At 39.6% G+C, this 18,641-nt stretch overlaps 2 protein-coding genes across 3 annotated transcripts in view; one reads left to right on the forward strand and one right to left on the reverse strand.

Moving 5' to 3' along the window:
* Positions 1 to 10,079, forward strand: part of DNAI3 (dynein axonemal intermediate chain 3) — a 41,305-nt gene extending 31,226 nt beyond the window's left edge. Inside the window, exons 18-23 of the mRNA XM_087930114.1 lie at positions 603 to 666; positions 2,955 to 3,085; positions 4,014 to 4,218; positions 6,848 to 6,939; positions 8,066 to 8,188; positions 9,659 to 10,079. Coding sequence (XP_087786240.1) covers positions 603 to 666; positions 2,955 to 3,085; positions 4,014 to 4,218; positions 6,848 to 6,939; positions 8,066 to 8,188; positions 9,659 to 9,802 — 759 coding nt within the window. The 3' untranslated portion in view covers positions 9,803 to 10,079. The remainder of the gene's footprint in view (positions 1 to 602; positions 667 to 2,954; positions 3,086 to 4,013; positions 4,219 to 6,847; positions 6,940 to 8,065; positions 8,189 to 9,658) is intronic.
* A 1,202-nt stretch (positions 10,080 to 11,281) lies between these two features.
* The window catches only part of SYDE2 (synapse defective Rho GTPase homolog 2), a 51,478-nt gene continuing 44,118 nt past the window's right edge, over positions 11,282 to 18,641 (reverse strand). The window contains exons 7-8 of one of the 2 annotated variants that reach the window (XM_026700258.2): positions 15,465 to 15,519; positions 14,907 to 15,045 (exon numbers count right to left, since the gene is read on the reverse strand). In XM_026700258.2, coding sequence (XP_026556043.2) covers positions 15,509 to 15,519 — 11 coding nt within the window. In that variant the 3' untranslated portion in view covers positions 14,907 to 15,045; positions 15,465 to 15,508. Of the gene's footprint in view, positions 15,046 to 15,464; positions 15,520 to 18,641 lie in introns of both variants that reach the window. The other variant, XM_026700257.2, reaches the window with a different exon arrangement.

The raw sequence follows: 18,641 nt of genomic DNA on the forward strand, positions 1-18,641 counted from the left end.
AGAACGTTGTTTATGTTTTAAAAACATAAGACTAAGACAGGCCTCTCTTTTTTCAAAGCTACCCCTTCTGCGAAGTCTTTGACTAATTTCTGGCTATAAATCTCACAGTATCAATCAGTACTGTAAATATAACTAAAATAGGTTATCATCCTGTTAATTTTTTTCTCATGCTGCTTTCCACTTAAACAAACAAACAGCAAAATTCACTATTCTAAAAATGTGATGTTTCAGCAATATAATGGAACACATTAAATAGCTGGTGGGGATGTATCCAAGATGAAAAAAGCCTTTTATCAGATTTAAGAAAACTGAGCTTTCAGACAGTCTATGTAATATATTAAAGGCTTTGTTATTTTGGACATAAGTACAAGTATCTTGCCAAAAATTCTTTAAAAAAAGATGGTATTATAAAGCATATTTTTAAAGTATCAGTACTGAATCATGGTATATTTCAGACTGCAAAGATCTAAACATCAAGATAATGATGGAAATGCTTCCCATTTGCAAAAGTTGTAAACTTCAAAGGCGATCACATTCTGTAACCAATATTTCATCTGAACTCCTGCTCCCCTTGCTAATTACATTTTTGTGGCATTTTGCAGGACGGTGAAGTTCTTTATTCAGACTGGAAGATGGAAAGAGACGGTGACTCAGGAAGATTGCTTAGTATGTCTTAAATTTCTCAATATTTCTAAAACGGCTATAGGACTCAGATAGTGAGTTTTTTAAAAATAAAAACTTAAGTTGTAAAGCACAGCATCTATGTTGGATTTCTATAAAGACCTTGTTGTTTTGAATTAGTATTTTAAAAAATAGTTGTCTGAATATACTAGTAATTGACTTAGGGCCTGGTTATTTGAGGAACAACTGGTCCCTGTGGTTTCTACCATCAGATGATATTCAGTGAGATCAGTCAGCTAGCCACCCTTTCAGGTCCCATGAATCAAGCTGTGTCAGCTAATGGGACCAGAAGCCAAGCTTTCCAGTGGTGGGATTCAAAGTTTTTTTACCATTGGTTCTGTGGGTGTGGCTTGGTGGGCGCGCTTTGCATGTGTGCGCAGAGGGTTTACTACTGCCCTTTTCCTGCAATCCTGCACTCTCCCTGTGTCTTCAACAGCTGACGTGCAGCAGCTGAACTTCAAATCAGGAAATAAAGGTCAGAAGATAGCGGGGCGGGCAGGCCCAGCAGCTGATTATTGGAGAGAACCGGTTTGCTCACAGATGATCCTCAGAGCTACCAGTTCAGCCGAACCAGGCTGAACTGGTAGAATACCACCACTGAAGCTTTCCTTATGGAATTATCTCTCTCCAGAGATTCTCATGGCTGTCCTGAATTAAATTCTTTTTTGAGTTTTGGAACTCTTCAAGATAAATGTTGTTGTATTTTGTTTACTTCTCCTAACTAGCTGGACTAGCCCTGCAGTTCATTCAGCAAGTTCTTTTTTAATGGTTGCCATTACCTTCTAGGGCTGAGAGAATGACTGGCCCAAGATCACTCAGCGGGCTATAAGACTGGAACTCATATTTGTCTGGTTTCTAATCTGGTTCCTTAACCACTACATGAAACTGGGGCTCCCAGTGACATTAAAGTTATTAAAGACCAGATTTTTCTCCCAAGCTATGAAGGTTGAACCCATGCTAGAGAAGATGTGGGAGGAATGTTGTTTACATGTTGTCATATGAACTGTTTATGAACTTTCTATCTCTTTTTGTAATTGTGAGTGCCCAGAACCATAGATAGATGAATATGGGAATGATCTACGGCAGGGGTCCCCAGGCTTGGCAACTTTAAGACTTGTGGACTTCAACTCCCAGAATTCTGGAAGAATTCCCAGGAATTCTGGAAGTTGAAGTCCACGCATCTTAAAGTTGCCAATTTTGGAGACCTCTGATCTAGGGGAAAAGAGGAAAAAGGTTCTGTCTAAGTAACAATCACACAGAGAGGCAGGAACCCCCTGTGGCTTAACAGTCAGAGAACGAAACGTAGGAAAATCTACCCTAATGCATCAAGCAGTTTAAAATGGCAGTGGGAAGTCTGTACTTTCAGACTGTTATTGTAGCCTTAGAATAAAATAGATTCAGCCCCTCTTATCTTGTTCCCTCCCTGGTTTTAGCCAGGTGGGCTGACAGTGAAAGATATATGATAGCCTGCTGTGTTTTAGAAGTGGCGGGTTTCAATTCACAGGATCTCACAATTGTCAGCATAGATTTGAAATTCAAACAGTCTGAGAACACAGGTTTGTAAACGCTGACAGTTAAACCGCTTTCAAATCACAATGGTTCCCCATGGAAGGAGCAAAAAACAGTAGAACAAAGAACATTCAGTATAGTATCTCTTTTTAAAGTCCACTGCATGGTCAATGTGTTTTGCTACAGTCCCAAGGAGTCTAGAGTAGAATGAATCGGCAATCCATTTTTGTAATACTTAATCATCAAGTAGTAGAGACTAATCTGGATGAGAACTCCTCATCCTGATCTCTCTTGTTCAGGAAATGACTTAATTATGGGGTCAATGGTATTCTCTGAGCTTTGTTGTTTTCTTGCAGATGTTTCATTACCCAATTACCTAACATCGTCAGTACTAGCACTGGGCAGCATTACATGGCTGGATAATGAAATATCTGTAAGAAAACAACCAAGCTCAGAGAGCACCTAAGACCTCATAGTTTAACCCGGAACTACAACTGTTCCCTTCTATTGGTGCCTCAACTATGTTGAACATTTGACAACAGCTATAGGAACTAGGAAGATGAATAACACCAGCATTTAAGGGACTGGATTAGGAATAAGGAGATAAGGGTTAACATTCTCCCTCAGTCAGGAGACTCATTGACTAAATCTGGGCCAGCTTCTTAGCCCAACTCTGTGAGAGAAAATCAGATGTAACAGGTAAATACTAATAATAAAATTTTGTATATATGTACAAAAGCTTACCTTTTTTTCTCTTGCTTCAGGCCAGAAACCATCTAACATACACAGCATCCATGATGGACTTGTTCACACTGTGCAAAGATCACCATTTTTCAAAGATATCATTCTCACAATCGGAGGCTGGAATTTTGCAATATGGAAAGAAGGTGTTACGGTAAAGATTTCTGGAATCAGAAATCTCCATAAAGAAGTTGCAGATCAAAGTTTTTAACAGAGGGCAACTCAGAGGTGCACAAACACATTGTAGCCTCTTTTGAATTTAGGAGTAGCTCTGCATCCAGGGTTGGGATTCAGCCAGTCCGGGCCAGTTCAAACAACCTGGATGTTAAATTTACATCTGGTTCACCAAAGCAGTAGTGGAACCGACTGGCTGGCCCCACCCTCCCCTCCCAGGAGTCTCCATGCGGCCCATTTTGGATGCAGGTAAGTGTAGGGGCCGTGCAAAGGCTCTGGAAGGGTGAAAAACAACCCTTCCAGAAGTTCCGGAAGTCCATAAATGGGCCTGTTTCTGGCTTCCGGAGGGCCTCTGGAGCCTGGGGACGCCATTTTTGCCCTCCCAGAGGCCCAAGGGAAGCCTCCAAAATGGCCCTCCTGTAATTTCCAGTAGGCCAGCAACTGGGCAGAGAACCGGTTGTTTGGAGTTTTGAATTCCACCCTGTCTGCACCACAAAAACTTAAACTTTTCACTATAGTACAATCCTTACAGAGGTTGTGGCAGAATTGCTGTTAATTAAATCCATTGAGAATTTAAAAAACAGATATTGCTTCTTGCCTGGGCTTAATTTTTTTATGTATTGTGTGTTTGTGTGGTGTGTTTGTGTATTATGTAGAAGCAAGCAGCTCTGTGTTAAGAGTGGTTTCAGGCAAATTTTGCCTTTCTCACTAAATTAATTTTTTAAAAACTTGCTGTCATAATAATAGACCAAAATTTGTAGAACTTTTAGGTGTTATAATTAGGTGAGCGAAACTGTAGGAATTATATGGAATTCTATTTGATTGTGCAGTGTAAGATTTTTGAGAGCTGTGATGGCAAATAATTGAGAAAATGTTTTTTAAAAATATTTCTTTTGTTTTTAATTCAGGGTGGACCGCTCCTTAAGTCAAACTGTGCAGCAAAGAGGTATACTGTTGGACATTGGTCTTTATCAAGACCAGGAGTTTTCTTTATTGGAAGAGAAGATGGAAATGTTGACATTTGGGACCTATTGGAGAAAACACACGAAGCATCTCAGACCCAAAATATCAGCATTGCACATATTACTTGTGTTAAGCCCTGGATCTATTCTTGTACGTCCGTAGAGTTTGCTATAATTGTATTTCTCTACATAACGTATAATTTCGCAGTAGGTCTTTCTTTAGCCATTAGAAGCATGTGAATAACGAGATGCTGCCAAGTAGCAAGACTATATTGGGAAGAAAATTCCAGAAAATATCGAATTCTTAGATGATTATAAGGTGGATTGAGCTGCTAACAAAAGCAAGCAAGCAAGCAAGGAAGGAAGGGAGATGGTGACTAACTTTGGCAAAATAATAACAATAATAGTAGTTGTAGAAATAGAGGACAAGTCCAGATATGAGTCTTATAAATTAAACTTAGAGAAAAGCTGTATATTACACACAAATGCATGTAATAAAAGCTTGCTAAAATGATTGAACAATGGTGCTTCAGAAGTTACAGTTTTGCTAGCAGAAATGCTATCTTGAATCCTATGTAGAGAAGTGGGAAGCAATAGGCAGAAAACATTTGAAAAAATGAATTGGTAAAGCTGATTTAACATTAACTTTCCCTCTATCCAAGTGACCTTTCTTTCTTTCTTTCTTTAAAAAAAGAAGACGTTGGATCTCAGTCACGGTATAACTATGATGTGGAATGCAAAAATATCACATAGTCACAGACTTAATTTATACAATATGTCATAGTAAACCATAAGGCTGACTTAATAGCAAATATGCCCTTGCCCAGTATTCCTCAACCAGGCAACTTTAAAATGTGTCGACTTCAATTCCCATCTCCAAATTCCATAGTTAAATCTATAAATCTGGGATACTGGTGCCATTTGACTGGAACAAAAACTAAGGACTAAAATATCACTTTATAAAGATAGGACCTTTAACTAGTCAGCCCATAAACAGAGATAGGTGGTGAGACTCATTGCATTTGTTAATCGTTCGTCCTTCTGGCTTAGTATTTTGTATTAATTTATTTTTATTCTGCCTTTATCGTTTTTACAAATAACTCAAGGGGGTGAACATATCTCACTCACATTCCTCCTCCTATTTTCCCCACAAAAACAACCTCCTGAGGTGTGTTGGGCTGAGAGAGAAAGTGACTGGCCCAAAAGCTTTCATGGCTAAGTTGGGATTTGAACTCAGTCTTCTGCTTTCTTGCCTGATGCCTTAACTCTGTGATGGCAAACCTATGGCTAGTGTGCCAGAGGTGGCACGCTGCACCCTCTGTGATGGCACACAAGCTGTTGCCCCAATTCAGCTCTGATGCACATGCATGTGTGCTTCCCGCCAGCCAGCTGCCCTTCAGGTCTCTGCTGCATATGCATGGGGGGGTGGCGCTTCTGCTGCTGACCAAGCATACTCAGCGTGGCCTTCAGCAGGACAGCTAATGGTTAGGTAAGGCCCATCTCCCAAGGTGGCATGCAGAAGTTTCCTTATAAGACCTGGGGAAGGAGGCCTTCTGCTGCCACAGCTGCCTTGCAAAGGGCCAGGCTGGGCACACCTCATCAGCACTGGAAGCAAGAAGATCGTAGAATCATACAATCAAAGCTGGAAGGCAGCTTGGAGGTCTTTTAAGTCCAAACGGGGGTGGGATTCTACCAGTTCACACCTATTTGCTAGAACCGGTTATTAACATTCTAAGCCAGTGATGGCTAACCTTTTCAGCTTGGTGTGTCAAAAATCGGGAAAAAGTGTAGCCTTCCTCGGGTCGTGTGTCACTTCAAGAAATATCAATAATTTGGTTTATGATGGACTGGGCTGGGGTGATCACACAGGGCTGTGAAACTCGTCTCCCTGGTCTCAGGGCTGCAGGTGCAGGATGTGGGATCGGAAGGCCACCTTACAGGGCTGTGTACCTCATGGATCTCCTTTCCTCCTGTAGCGTTCCTGAGGTAATGAAACTGACAAACCTTAGTTTATGGCGGTTAAAACTGGTTCTCTGCTGCAAAAATCTTGCGGCAGCAGTGACACCACGCCTCCACGCAACAAGCAGGGAGCAGGGATTGGAGCAGAGCACAGGCAGCCTCTAAATGTGCAGGTTTTCCCCACACCAACAGGTGTGTCAGTCAAAGTGCCTCGGCGTGTCACGAGTGACACGCGTGTCATAGGTTAGCCATCACTGTTCTAAGCAGTTCGGAGAACTGGTTGTTAAAAGAAATTACTGGCCTAATCCTGTAAGGAAGGCAGGAAGGAAACATTCTGGTGTTGCTTACAGAAACTGCCTCTCCATTAACCCTGATTACATTCTTGGCAGGACCAGTCATTGCAACTACTGGTTGGGCGAACCAGATGGAAAATTAACATCCAGTTCATGTAAACCAGTGCAAACCGATAGCAGCCCGCCCCCTGAAGTCCAGTCATCTTAAAGTTCCCAACGTTGAGAAACATTACTGTAATATAGAGTATAAATCAGATTTACTTATCATTAGAGTTCTGTGTAGGAGTATTAACTATGAGCAAAAATCTGCCAACTCTATTCCAAAGTCATGAACCAATATATTTTAGCAGGGTATATCAATCTAACAGGTTTTAATACCATTTGCTTGGGGAACAAGTGGAAGAATAAATTCTGGAAATGAGCTTTTTACACCTAGTCACTAACATCAGTAATGAAAGCAAATATTCTACCAATGGTTAGAAGTTGTATGTTTATACCCGCAATAATATTTTGTGTCTTCTCCTACAGCAAAGCAACACTTCCTAGCAGTTGCTGATGATTTTGGCACCTTGCATATTTTAGAAATTTCATGGTCATTAATTCACCCTTCCAGCAATGAGGTTTGTAACTCATTTCATAAATTTTTGTGGGTGGCTATTAAAAGTTGCAGAATAGAGTAGCGTGGGGCAACTTGTGGCACCTAGCAAACCCTGCCATCTAGCAAACAAAAGTGAGATGTAGGCCACATTAGGCAAGAAACATCTGATTCAAGAAAGGCAATAGGATAGTGCGAATGCAGCTTTGCGTCCCCCATCAGCGAATCTGTTATCCCCTGTTATCTGTTATGTGCTAAGGTCAGAAAAGATGAAGAATTTCATTACATATAAACCATAGTATCAGTCAGTTATACAGTAAGAAAGTGCCTGAATAGCATTTGGAGAGCTTCAAATAATCAGTAAAATGGTCAGATTTGCAGCGACTGGATTTGTTTATTTATTTATACCCCACCTTTATTATTTTTATTTCTCACATTTATATCCTACTGTTCCCCTGTGAAATGCAGCCTAGATCAGGGGTCGCCAACCTTTTGCACCTCAGAGACCACCAAACTCATAATTGTTAATCCCACGGAGCACTAATATGAATTTTGACTGACAGTGGCTTGCTGATGTTGGTGCGAAAGTCAGTCCCATATTCCAGAGCTGGAGTAGTCATAGGACTGGCCCCTTTGGTCATCCTGGAGCAGCTGCTCCTCCACCTGGGTGCACCGGCCTGCCATGGACAGGAGGAGATGCTCCGGGATGACCAAAGGGGCCAGTCCTATGACTTGTGACTACTGCAGCTCTGGAATATGGGACTGACTTTCCCACCAACGTCAGCAAGCCACCCCGGGGCGGATTTCCCTCCCCTGATGTTGGTCTTACCTTCCAGTTCCAGCCCATGTGGCTCTACTCAAGGTAAAATTTGCGCTTGGCCAAAGGGTGGGAGCCAGTGGGTGGGCGGGCCATGTGGGTGGTGCATCCTTTTGTACCCATGCAGCCTGGATTAATTGCTTTGGGGGGAGTACTTGGGAGAGTTAGGGAAATTTTCTTGTGGACCACCAGTGGTGCCTGGTCCACCAGTTGGCGACCACTGGGCTAGATAGTATTCAGGTTTCTTTGGTTCTTGTAGTTGTATAAAGATAAGCATGTTTTATGAATGGACAAACCATGCTCATCATCATTAAACATACATTGGAAATGTCAGCGTTCCAGCGTTCTTCATTACTTTGAGCGAGAAGTCAAACATCTGGAGTATTTTGAGCAGCGGCAGGAATTCAGAGAAGAAGAAAGAGTGGCACTTGAGCATGAAAAGCTGATGAAGAGAACGGTAAGATCTTTAGAGACTGAAAAGCTAAGATAAGGGTGATATGAGTATTATTTAATTTACAAGCTTTTGGGGCAAGTGAGCTACAGAAAAGTATGATTACTTTTGTGGGTTTACGGTGTAGGGGATTGTGGCTAATTGAATATCCTTAGGATCCATGTTTTCTGTAACAAAGGATATTTTCATTGTGCCTAATCTTTTATTAATCATTATTTTTACAAGGTTTTCTATCCTTCTCTGCAACCAAAAACATTCTCAGATAGCTTACAAACCAATACAAACTTAAACATTCCTTACTCTTAGACTTGTAACCTGTGGAAAGCAAATATGAGGAAAGCGGGGAAAGCATAAAATGCAAGTTTTTACTTTATTTTAACTTTCTTCAGCAACAGGAAGTTTTCTATATATATTTTTTAAATAGCTGCAATACTATATCTTAGTAAATCCAAAACCAAATGATGGTTTGGACTAATTGTAGTTAATCCATATTTCATTTTGAATTTCTGGAAGCAGAAAAGCCAAAAGTGGTACTGAGTCTCTAGTCTTTTTTCTTCTTCTTAGTTTGCCCCTATAATTGTCTCTATCAGATTGTACAGGTAGTCCTTGATTTACCACCACAATCGAGACCAGAATTTTCATTGCTGAGCAAGGTGATAATTAAGTGAATTGTGCTTGATATTACAACCTTTTTTGTCAGCTGTTAAGAAAATCACTGCAGTGGTGAAGTGAGTAACTTTGCTGGGGAGAAGTCATCTGGGAAAGTCACAAATGGTGACGATATGGCCCTGGGATCAGAGATTCAGCAGTTTCTGGCCAGTTCTGGAGAACCGGTGGTGGAAATTTTGAGTAGTTTGGAGAACTGGCAAATACCACCTCTGACTGGAGATTTTATAGTATCCTTCCCTTGCTATGTCCACCAAGCCGCAGCCACCGAACCAGTAGTAAAAAAATTTGAATCCCACCACTGCCTGGGACGTTGCAACTGGCATAAATACATGCCAGTTGCCAAGTGCCTGAATTTTGATCATGTGACTGTGGGGATGCTGCAGTAATGGTGTGAAGACCAGTTGTAAGTCACTTTTTTCAGTGCAGTTGCAACTGGTTGTAGGTCGAGGGCACAATGCCCTCCAGCTGGAACTACCAGTATAATCTCAAAATGCCTATGCCACAACCATGCTAATTAGGAATTCTGGAACTTGTATTCCTGACACTTTTGAGGAACTCAAGCTGGGAAGACTGTTCTAAAATATTATTACTATTAATTTAAATTTATTATAGCCACCCAGTCCCATAGGACTCCTCTTGAGTACTAAGTTACTTTAAAAATAACATTTAGTATTCAATATTGCAGGCTATTTTGAAAGTAGATATTGTCTCAGGAATGTAATGATGGAATCTGGTGAGACTTTGGAAAAATGTGTTTTGTATAGTAACTTATCATTCTCCCCCTTCATTCTTCTCTTCTCTTTGCAGAAAGTGGTTGGTGGTCAGCGAGAGTTAATGGAAGAACAGACCAATCAAAATTATGTAGAATTTTTGGATTTGGAGAAAGCCATATTAGTTCGACTTGGATTAATCAAGGGACCAGATAAATTTAGCCCCTCGAGAAATATGTAGTTTTACCACTACTTAACAATAAGGAGCAACTTCAGAATAGCTGTGACTCTCAAGATATATAATTTATACTGCAAGTCCTTCCATGAAACAGACACCTATTTTTATTTAACTAATTGTGCCTTCCTCAGTGAGAATGGCCAAAGATAGCCGGCAAACATGTATGTGCCGTTCTTCCCTATCCCTATATTATGTATAATAAATGCATACTTAAGAAGCAATATTTATTGTTAATTTGCTGTAGTGTCATAACGCAGATTTAATAAACACCTATTTATTTGTTAAATATGGCATTGTGGAAGCTGTGGTGTTAAAAGAAAACAAAAAAAAAACCCTCAAGGGTACCCCAAAGGTGTTTTTTCAAACGGCAACTGGCTCAAAGCTGAAGAAGCTTCTTGGACTAGAAGTGAAACATCTTCAAACAAAAACCAGAAAGTCCAGTTGCCTCTTGAAAAAGCACCTTTGGGACAATCATGACCTGGATGACCAAGAATCTCCATATACAACTCAAGGGTGCATTTTGTATTATCAATTCATAAGCACGTCTCACCTTTCACCCAGGTCAACATTCTGAGTTCACACATAGCCACGCTCATATTATATTTCCCACGTTTGAAAGTGTAGCAGTAGGTAAAATCCTGGCGATATTTCAGTGGGGTTACTGCAGGATAGAGAATGGAGCCACTTTTATTTTGAAAGCATCAATGTATTGCTTTTTTCCCTTAATGCAGCTGCTACACAACATATGAATGATACACTGAATTATTTATTACACTGTTAAATTACACCATATGTGTAATTTATTACACATTTGCACATGGGGACAGAAATTTTTAAAAGTGATATATTTGTTTTGTTTGGTATGTTAAAGGCATAAAATTATGTCCTAATTCAGCAGGAAAATTGAGATGCTGTATTAATGTGCTTGCAAGTGACTATATTATCCAGGGCTTCTCTTAAAAAGTTACGGATCACTGAATATAAAAATGAAACTTGTTTGATTTGTGCACAGCTCTTACACCCTGGTTTCTAACATTAGAGAAGTCAAAATGTAAGCATGTTAGGCGTGAATCAAGAACATCCTATTTAAAGAATGTTCAGTAACATAGACTTGCCAATGTTGTTCAGGCAATCAGGTGCATTGATTTGACATCAAGGACTGCAACAAATGGAGGATGCAAAATGACATCTACTCTTGAGTGGAAGTAGTGATTCCATTCCATTCATTCTTCTTCACAGGATTCTGGACAAGATGGACTCTGACCTGATAAAAGGGCCATCTGCTCTTATCAACTGTGAAAGGTCTGCCCCTCCATATCATCACCCAAACTGATACATTAGATTAAGTCTGTGTTCTTCCCATTTCATAGCACAGCAGACTAACAATCCTCGCAATATAAATTCTTTTCACACTACTTAATTAGTCTTATCTTTAAAATGTATTCTTAAAATAATAACATTTTACAAAATTACAGAATCAAGTTGTTTTCAATTTTGGGTTTTATTCAGAATTAACATAGTTCAAAAATAATTCACTTCCTGTACATATGCTTTAAAAAAATACATCAGCTTATCAATAAATGCTTCAGGTTAAAATATATGCTTTTAAACTGTATCACTATATTGAAATGCCTGTAGTTATGTACCGCCACTCTAATCATCATCATAATAAATTAACCAGACTGTATAAAATGCTGAATATTTAAGGAAAATGTGGCAAAAATCATGCACCAAATTCAGTCATCCTATTGTCAATAAATAGCTAAAATAATTATAATAATATCAAGGAGCAAATTAAATAGCACTTGTACCAGATCCGTAACAAAAAAAAGGAGAACTGATAATGTAAATAAATGAGGGGAAACCAGACCTATAATATAGGGTACCCTTTTCTTGTCCTCCAACTATTTTAAGACTATAATTACCGGAATTCCTAGATGGAATTGAGGATATTGTGATTCCCCAAACAACTGACGACATCAGTTGATTAAGGTTAATGCAAAGCAAATAGTGTTCAAAACACTCTTTAAAAGATAATGGCTTCCCCTGCTTGCTAATTAATATTTTTTTAAAGGAATGTCATTTAAGACATACTCTACTCCATTGCTATCTCTTTTTTTTAAGAGGCACCTGGTTGCAATTTATTGCTGCTTGGGTCATTGCCTGATTGCAGACAGAACTTAAATTTGCATCAGGCTTGTATTTACTTTGGTTCACAATGAATATCAAAAAATCTGCAGACCAATCCAATCAGGATTTATTAAATTTACCCTTCTTACAACAAATTGGAAAAGCTGCCAATATTCATTTATAGAAACCTGGCAAGATAAACAATACATTGATCGTCTTAGCATTTAAGGACATTCTTGGGATTAAAAAAGCTAGATCAATTGGAATGAAGACCTTCAAAATGTCTCAGGCCATTTGAAACACATTACTTTAAAAAGGCACTTTCTTCATATCAACCTTTGAAAAGGAGGCAAACTCTTTGGGGGTCTCCCTAGAATGGATAAAGGTGTAGAAATGTATTAGGGGGACAGGTTTAAAGTATATAATAAGTGGTTCTTTATCACAAAATAAAGAAGCAGCACAACTATCAAAATTGAGAAGCTTCCCATTAGCGTAGCAGAAGGGAAAATTCCCTATTCAGGAAAAAAAACTGGACAAGATACACAGTAAGGTACTCAACTTATGACCATTAATTTAATGATGGTTCAAAGATACAAAGACCTCAGAAAGAATGACTTATGATCCATCCTCAAAATTGCAACCATCACACTAGCCCCCTTACCCAGTTATGTAATCACCACTTAGACACTTGGCAACTGGCTTGCATTTATTGTGATTGACTAAACCCATGATTCACTTAATGACCACAGTGATTTGTTTTAATGACCATAGTAAAATGGCTGTAAAATCGGGTTTGGTCATGTGACGACTTGCTGAATGACCACATTGCTTCGCAAGCAAAATTCAATTCCCAATTGTGGTCATAAGTCAAGCACCACCTGTAATGATGTACAGAGTTATGCACCTACATTTCCAGTCCAATGAGACTGATATAATAATGCCCAAGCATGGTTCACTATAGCTGGAGATGCTTTAACACAGAGAGCACTCTGGACTGCATTGATTATTGCCTATGCACAGTGCTAACATTAGGCTGATCAGGTTAAAGATCTGCATTTAAGATCATTACATATTTTTAAAGGTGCATATTTGTGGACAATTTGGTAGAATAACTCTGTGGGACCACAATAAAAATTTGTTTTGATTTGGTTGAATAGCTGCTATGGTCTCTGCCAAGCAATCAAGTCTCCAAAGCATCTCCAGAAACATGTTTTTTTAGTTTCACAATGAGAATTTCAGAAGGGTGTGACAAACAGGCCATTGTGTCTAGATACTTTATTATTGTAGATACCTTGAAGTAATTTGTACGATTTTAGTTGCAGCTTTCAAATACCTCAGTGTTCAACCACTTTCTTGTCCAGGACATCCCACAACTGCTTATGTGTGGTTGTTGGACAACACAACAGGCAAGTCTCTTTTCAGCTCTCTTGAGTCAGATGTCTAGAGTGGGCCAGATGGGCACAGGACTGTCCTGTGGAGTCCTTGGTGCTATCTGAACATGACTATTTGCTTCAGACATTTCGTTACCCATTAAAATGCTGATGCTACCTAGCTGGATAAACATTTGCAAACAAACACCCAAGCTTGGAAAGCACTAAGGACTCCACAATTCAACCCTGAGCTACACTCTTCTACAGCGCTGTCATGTATAACATCTCCAATAGGGCATGAAAAAACACTAACCTCCCACATCAGCAGTTTTACTTGACTGGCATGTGGGGGAAGGGTGGGAAAACTATAGAAATAGTGCATAATCACCTCATTTTACACAATTATCTAATGCAATGCCAGGGCCTGCTCTCTAGGAAGAAATGACATTTCCTATGCTAATCTAACCCCACTTTTTGGACTCTTAAATCTCTCTCTCTTCCACTCCCTCAAATACATACACACACACACACACACAACCATCATCATCATCACTATGCTGGGAAATGAATGAATGAATGAATAACATAAATTCAGAGCACTGGGCTGGAGAAAGAGAAGAAACTCTTACCCTGCGCAATGAAACATACCTCAACTAGAAAGGCCCAAATCACGCCTAATGTTTTTCACATATAAATATCTACAAGACAAAAGTTAGAAAAATACTTTTGCAGTTTTAAATAGTTGCTTGAAAGTGTTACTACAGGAATACATCAATATTCATATAACTGAACTATCAAAAAGCTTTTATTTTCCATAGCAGCCTTTGCATTGCAAGTGAAAAGGTGTCAATATAATAGAACGTGATCTACATACAGTTTGTGCCGCATATTATCACTTAAGTAGTAACATTAATCTTCTCTCTTCTGGGAGAACATCCGTACCAGGGCTAAAGTTTCAGGAACAAAGTGTACTGTTCTAGTGTAACAAAGATAGAGATGAGGCATTATATATCTATCTTCGATAAACTGTTCAAATTTCCTAAGTGCATAGTAACTTGACAAGGAATATTGCAGAATTGCTTTAGAAAAAGTAACATGCTTTCAAATGGTGGAGAAAGACTGCAATATGAATACCTAACTTACACAGTGATCTCCAACATTGCCCAATACAGACCCTCATCCAAAACTCATCCTTTTCCTTATTTTCTCCTGGTGGAATACAGCAGAAGGGACATACAAAACTGGAGACATGGCAAAGTGATCAACAACTCATATTGAGCTTGTTTTTATTGAGTTCCCGTTCCAGGTTTCCTATCAGCGTATCAATGCTTTCTTGCAAGTTTTTGAGGTTAACTTGATGGTTCACAGCAGAATCCATTGTTTGCATTTTCAGATAGGCCTGAAAGGCACGTTCTTTGGATACACAAATGGGCCTCCGGAGCAGCGTTCTGGAAGCATCCGCTTTGCTGCCATCGTCCCCACTTTCTGCCTCTTCTGAAGGGACATCATCATAGTCGGCTTCACTCAGAGCTTCTTTGGGACCGACGAAGTAGTTCTCTCCACAAGCAGTCCAGTCGCCAGCATAGCGGTTGCTTGAAGAGCTGTCCAGTCTGGCTGGCCTGGATCGCAAGATCCCAGGCACTTCACTTAAATTTAACATTTGAGGCCGCTGTTTCTTAGGCCTCAGATAGTTCACAGAGGACTGCTGCTCCAGCAAGGCTGACTCTTCAGTTGATGGATGTCGCACTATGATAAAGCATAGTCGGAACTCAGGTTAGCTTAACAGTATGCCTTAAAAGAAAGCAGCAATATGACATTATATTTTTTCCACCGGTCTATGACTTGGGAACATGCATTTATGCATGCATACTGAACAGCCAATAATTCTATTGTACTGATTTTGGTACCAGCCAGTCAAGTTATATTGAAAAGAAAAAGCCAACTAATAAACATTTCATCTTAAAACTACCATGCCTTTGTCTACTGCCGCTGGAAGAATCTATTAAAACTGGAAGTTTAACCTGATTAACTCTGCAAGTTAATATTGCAAGTTAATCACAGTCCAAAATCACAGCACAGTTCGAAGAAGAGCTTCCAAATGCGATCTACAATCAACTATGTAAGAAAAGCAGGCAGAACAAACACACATTTGGCACTTTTGTTACCTGAACTCATGGTTTTACAGCTCTAGAAACTAAGTCTCCTCTTGTTATCGCCTTCCTATGGTAAACAGTACAAATGTTTTATTCACCAACAACTGCTACATAGTTCAACTGTAAAAGTTTGTTTTCCAAGCATCTCTCTGTAGTAATGGCTCTATTATTATTATTATTATTTTTGGTTCTATTATTACAATTTTTGGTTCTACTATTATTGTTGATTCTATTTTTATTTTTGCTTATAACAATATTCTGATTGCTTAATGGCACAAAGAAAAGACATCATTCCTACCACGAAGGCTTAACTCATGTAAGACTTGATAAGGAATGGAGAGAAAATGGCAGCAGTGCCCAGTGATGGGATTCAAAAACTTTTACTACCGGTTCTGTGGGCGTGGCTTGGTGGGCACGCTTTGTGCACATGCACGCACTTTGTGTGCATGCACGCGTCAAATACGCACTTTGCGCAGGCGCTGGGGTGTTCCAACTCACCTCCTGCAAGCCTGCACTCTCCTGGTCACTTCAGCAGCTGCTGCACAGCACTCTTCTGTGCCGTGCAAAGCAGCTGTGTTTCAAAAGGCAAAGATAAAGCTGAGTAGGGGAGGGCGGGTGGGCCCAACAGCAGAGCAGTGGAGAGAACCGTTTCTGTCTCCGCTGCTCATCACCGCTACCGGCTCTGCAGAAATGGGCAGAACCGGTAGCATACCACCACTGGCAGTGACTAATGGAAATTAGATCTAAAAGAAGCCGGGGGACCTTTGAATTGTCTCAACAGTACTGGGTGGAAGAAGTTGTATCTCCCTAGCTTGTCTTGTCAGAAGATGCAAAAACTGATGAATGTGCAGATGAAGTTTCTTGTAAAGAATGTAGAAGGAGGTTAATGTGAAAATTAAAGATTTTTTAGGACCAGGAAAGCCAAAAGGAGAGAGGGAAAAAAAAGAGTGAGGATTAAGTGCCATTGTAGTGGATGGACAGCTAGCAAAAGAAGAGTGTACTTTCAAGACTTAAACTTATACAGTCTTCAATTTATGACTGTTCATTTAACGATTGCTTACAACAGCGCTGAAATAATGACCAACCTCAAGTACTTTCTGCCACTGCAGCATCCCTGCAGGGATGTGATTTTATCTCTAGTGGTACATATACAACTCTGGTGCATCCTCTGGTCATGTGATCATCTTCTGTAACTTCCCAGGTGGTTTCTGACAAGCAAAGTCAATGGGGGAAACCAGCAGGGAAGGCCGCAATTTGGGATCATATGATGTTTTGCTTAACGATTATGGCAGAAAAGGTTGTAAAATGGGATGCGACAAATTATCTGGTCCCTGTTGTCATAAATCGAGGACTACCTGTATATTCTGCCTCTTAGGTTACAGATGAAAAACATTTGGTTACACCAACCGTATCTATCCTATTGGGTTGGCATAGGTATCCTGTGAGGCAGTTCAAGGCTCAAGGTTGATTCAGCCTTCCACCCTTCCAAGGTTGGTAAAATGAGGATCCAGATTGTTGGGGACAATATACTGACTCTGCAAACCTCTTAGAAAGGGGCTGTAAAGCACCGTGAAGCAGTATATAAGTCTAAGTGCTATTGCTATTTATGTGTTATCTTTCTTCAAAGCCCATCATGAACTGCAGTGGCTTTGTAATTTCTAATAGTATCTGTCAGATGTTATATTATTTATGTATACATTATATTTTATCCAGATTTTTCTTTAGAAGCAAAGGGAGCTTGTTGTGATATAAAAAGCTAACCCCGGCACATAACAAGGCAGAAGCCAACAAATGCAACCTGCCACTTACTCAGATAATTTATGATATCTGTTTTTCTACTATATAATACATGAATAAACTTTCAGGAAGTAGTATATCTTACTTGTCTAATAATTCTGGTTTCTTGTTTTAAAAAGATGAGAAAGCATGTACATCAACAAAAGCTCTTCTGTTTAGATTTTTTTTTTTTAAACAAAGGGTTCATGTGTTAAACCTTAAGTGCCAGCATTATTAACTTTTCTGAATAAACAAGGACCATTATTTTTCAATTTATAAATAAAAAAATAAATGAAAAGCTGAAGTTGGTCACAAGCATAATTATCAAGTTTTCCATATTCGTCAGTAGATTAATGTTTGGCTTTATTCCTTCACAGGACAGAGCTCACTCCACAATGTTTAACTAAATTTTTGAAAAGCGAAAGCCCTTGGCATAATATCCCGTAGTTACAGAAGAGGCTGGAATTTTTAAGCTTACGCTAGTTCACTTCTTTGACAATATACACCCGGTCATCCAGGAGACACCTTTACAGAGCAAACCTTCTTCAAGGACCTGACTGACTCCATTTTGAAGCTATATTGCTTATTTCCATATGTTTTGTCTGAGCAGATAATATCAATTGTCCACATTCAGGAAAAAAAATCATCTTGGCTTTCGTTCAACTAACGACCTGATCATTGTGCTAGTAATGAATCTTCAAAGAGCTGTGGTGGCACAGTGGTTAGAGTGCAGTACTGCAGGTTACTTCTGCTGACTACCGGCTGCCAGCAGTTCGATTATTACCAACTTAAGGTTGACTCAGCCTTCCATCTTTCCAAGATGGGTAAAAGGAGAACCCAGATTGTTGAGGGCTATATGTTGACTCTGTAAACTGCTTAGGGAGGGCTATAAAGCACTATGAAGTGGTATATAAGTCTTAAGTGTTATTGCTAAATGCTAAAGGAAAGGTGCAAATAACTTTGTCTTTCCAAACAGTCTGGTATCTGACCACCAGAAGATGCTATTGCTAAAGCAGAGATCAACTGCCCCCAAAACACTTAGGGCTGTTCAGTGTAACCTTTTCCTTTCTGTCTGAAAAATTAGCTGCTGAAGCCCAAAAGTTACACCCCTAAATATCTGCCTGAGAGAAGCTATGGATAGAATCAAGGTTATCCAATAACAAGCATAGAGAAAGAAGGAAATGGCAAAAGTCCCCAATAGCAAAGACAAAAAAAGGGGGAGGGAGGTGGAGTGAAACGAGGCTCATGAAAAAGATATGGACATAGAGATGGTGGCCACCTTAACTCCTTGAGTTAAGACAATGGGGATGCTTCAGAGCACTGGTAATAAACACACAGATGTTTAATATGGCTGGATCTTATCTTCTTACTATGAGTGCAAAATAAAATCTCATTCCTCTTTATTTTAAAGAA

This window comes from Pseudonaja textilis, chromosome 3 (assembly GCF_049901715.1).
Source record: "Pseudonaja textilis isolate UNSWEBS1 chromosome 3, rPseTex1.2, whole genome shotgun sequence".
NCBI lineage: Eukaryota > Metazoa > Chordata > Lepidosauria > Squamata > Elapidae > Pseudonaja > Pseudonaja textilis.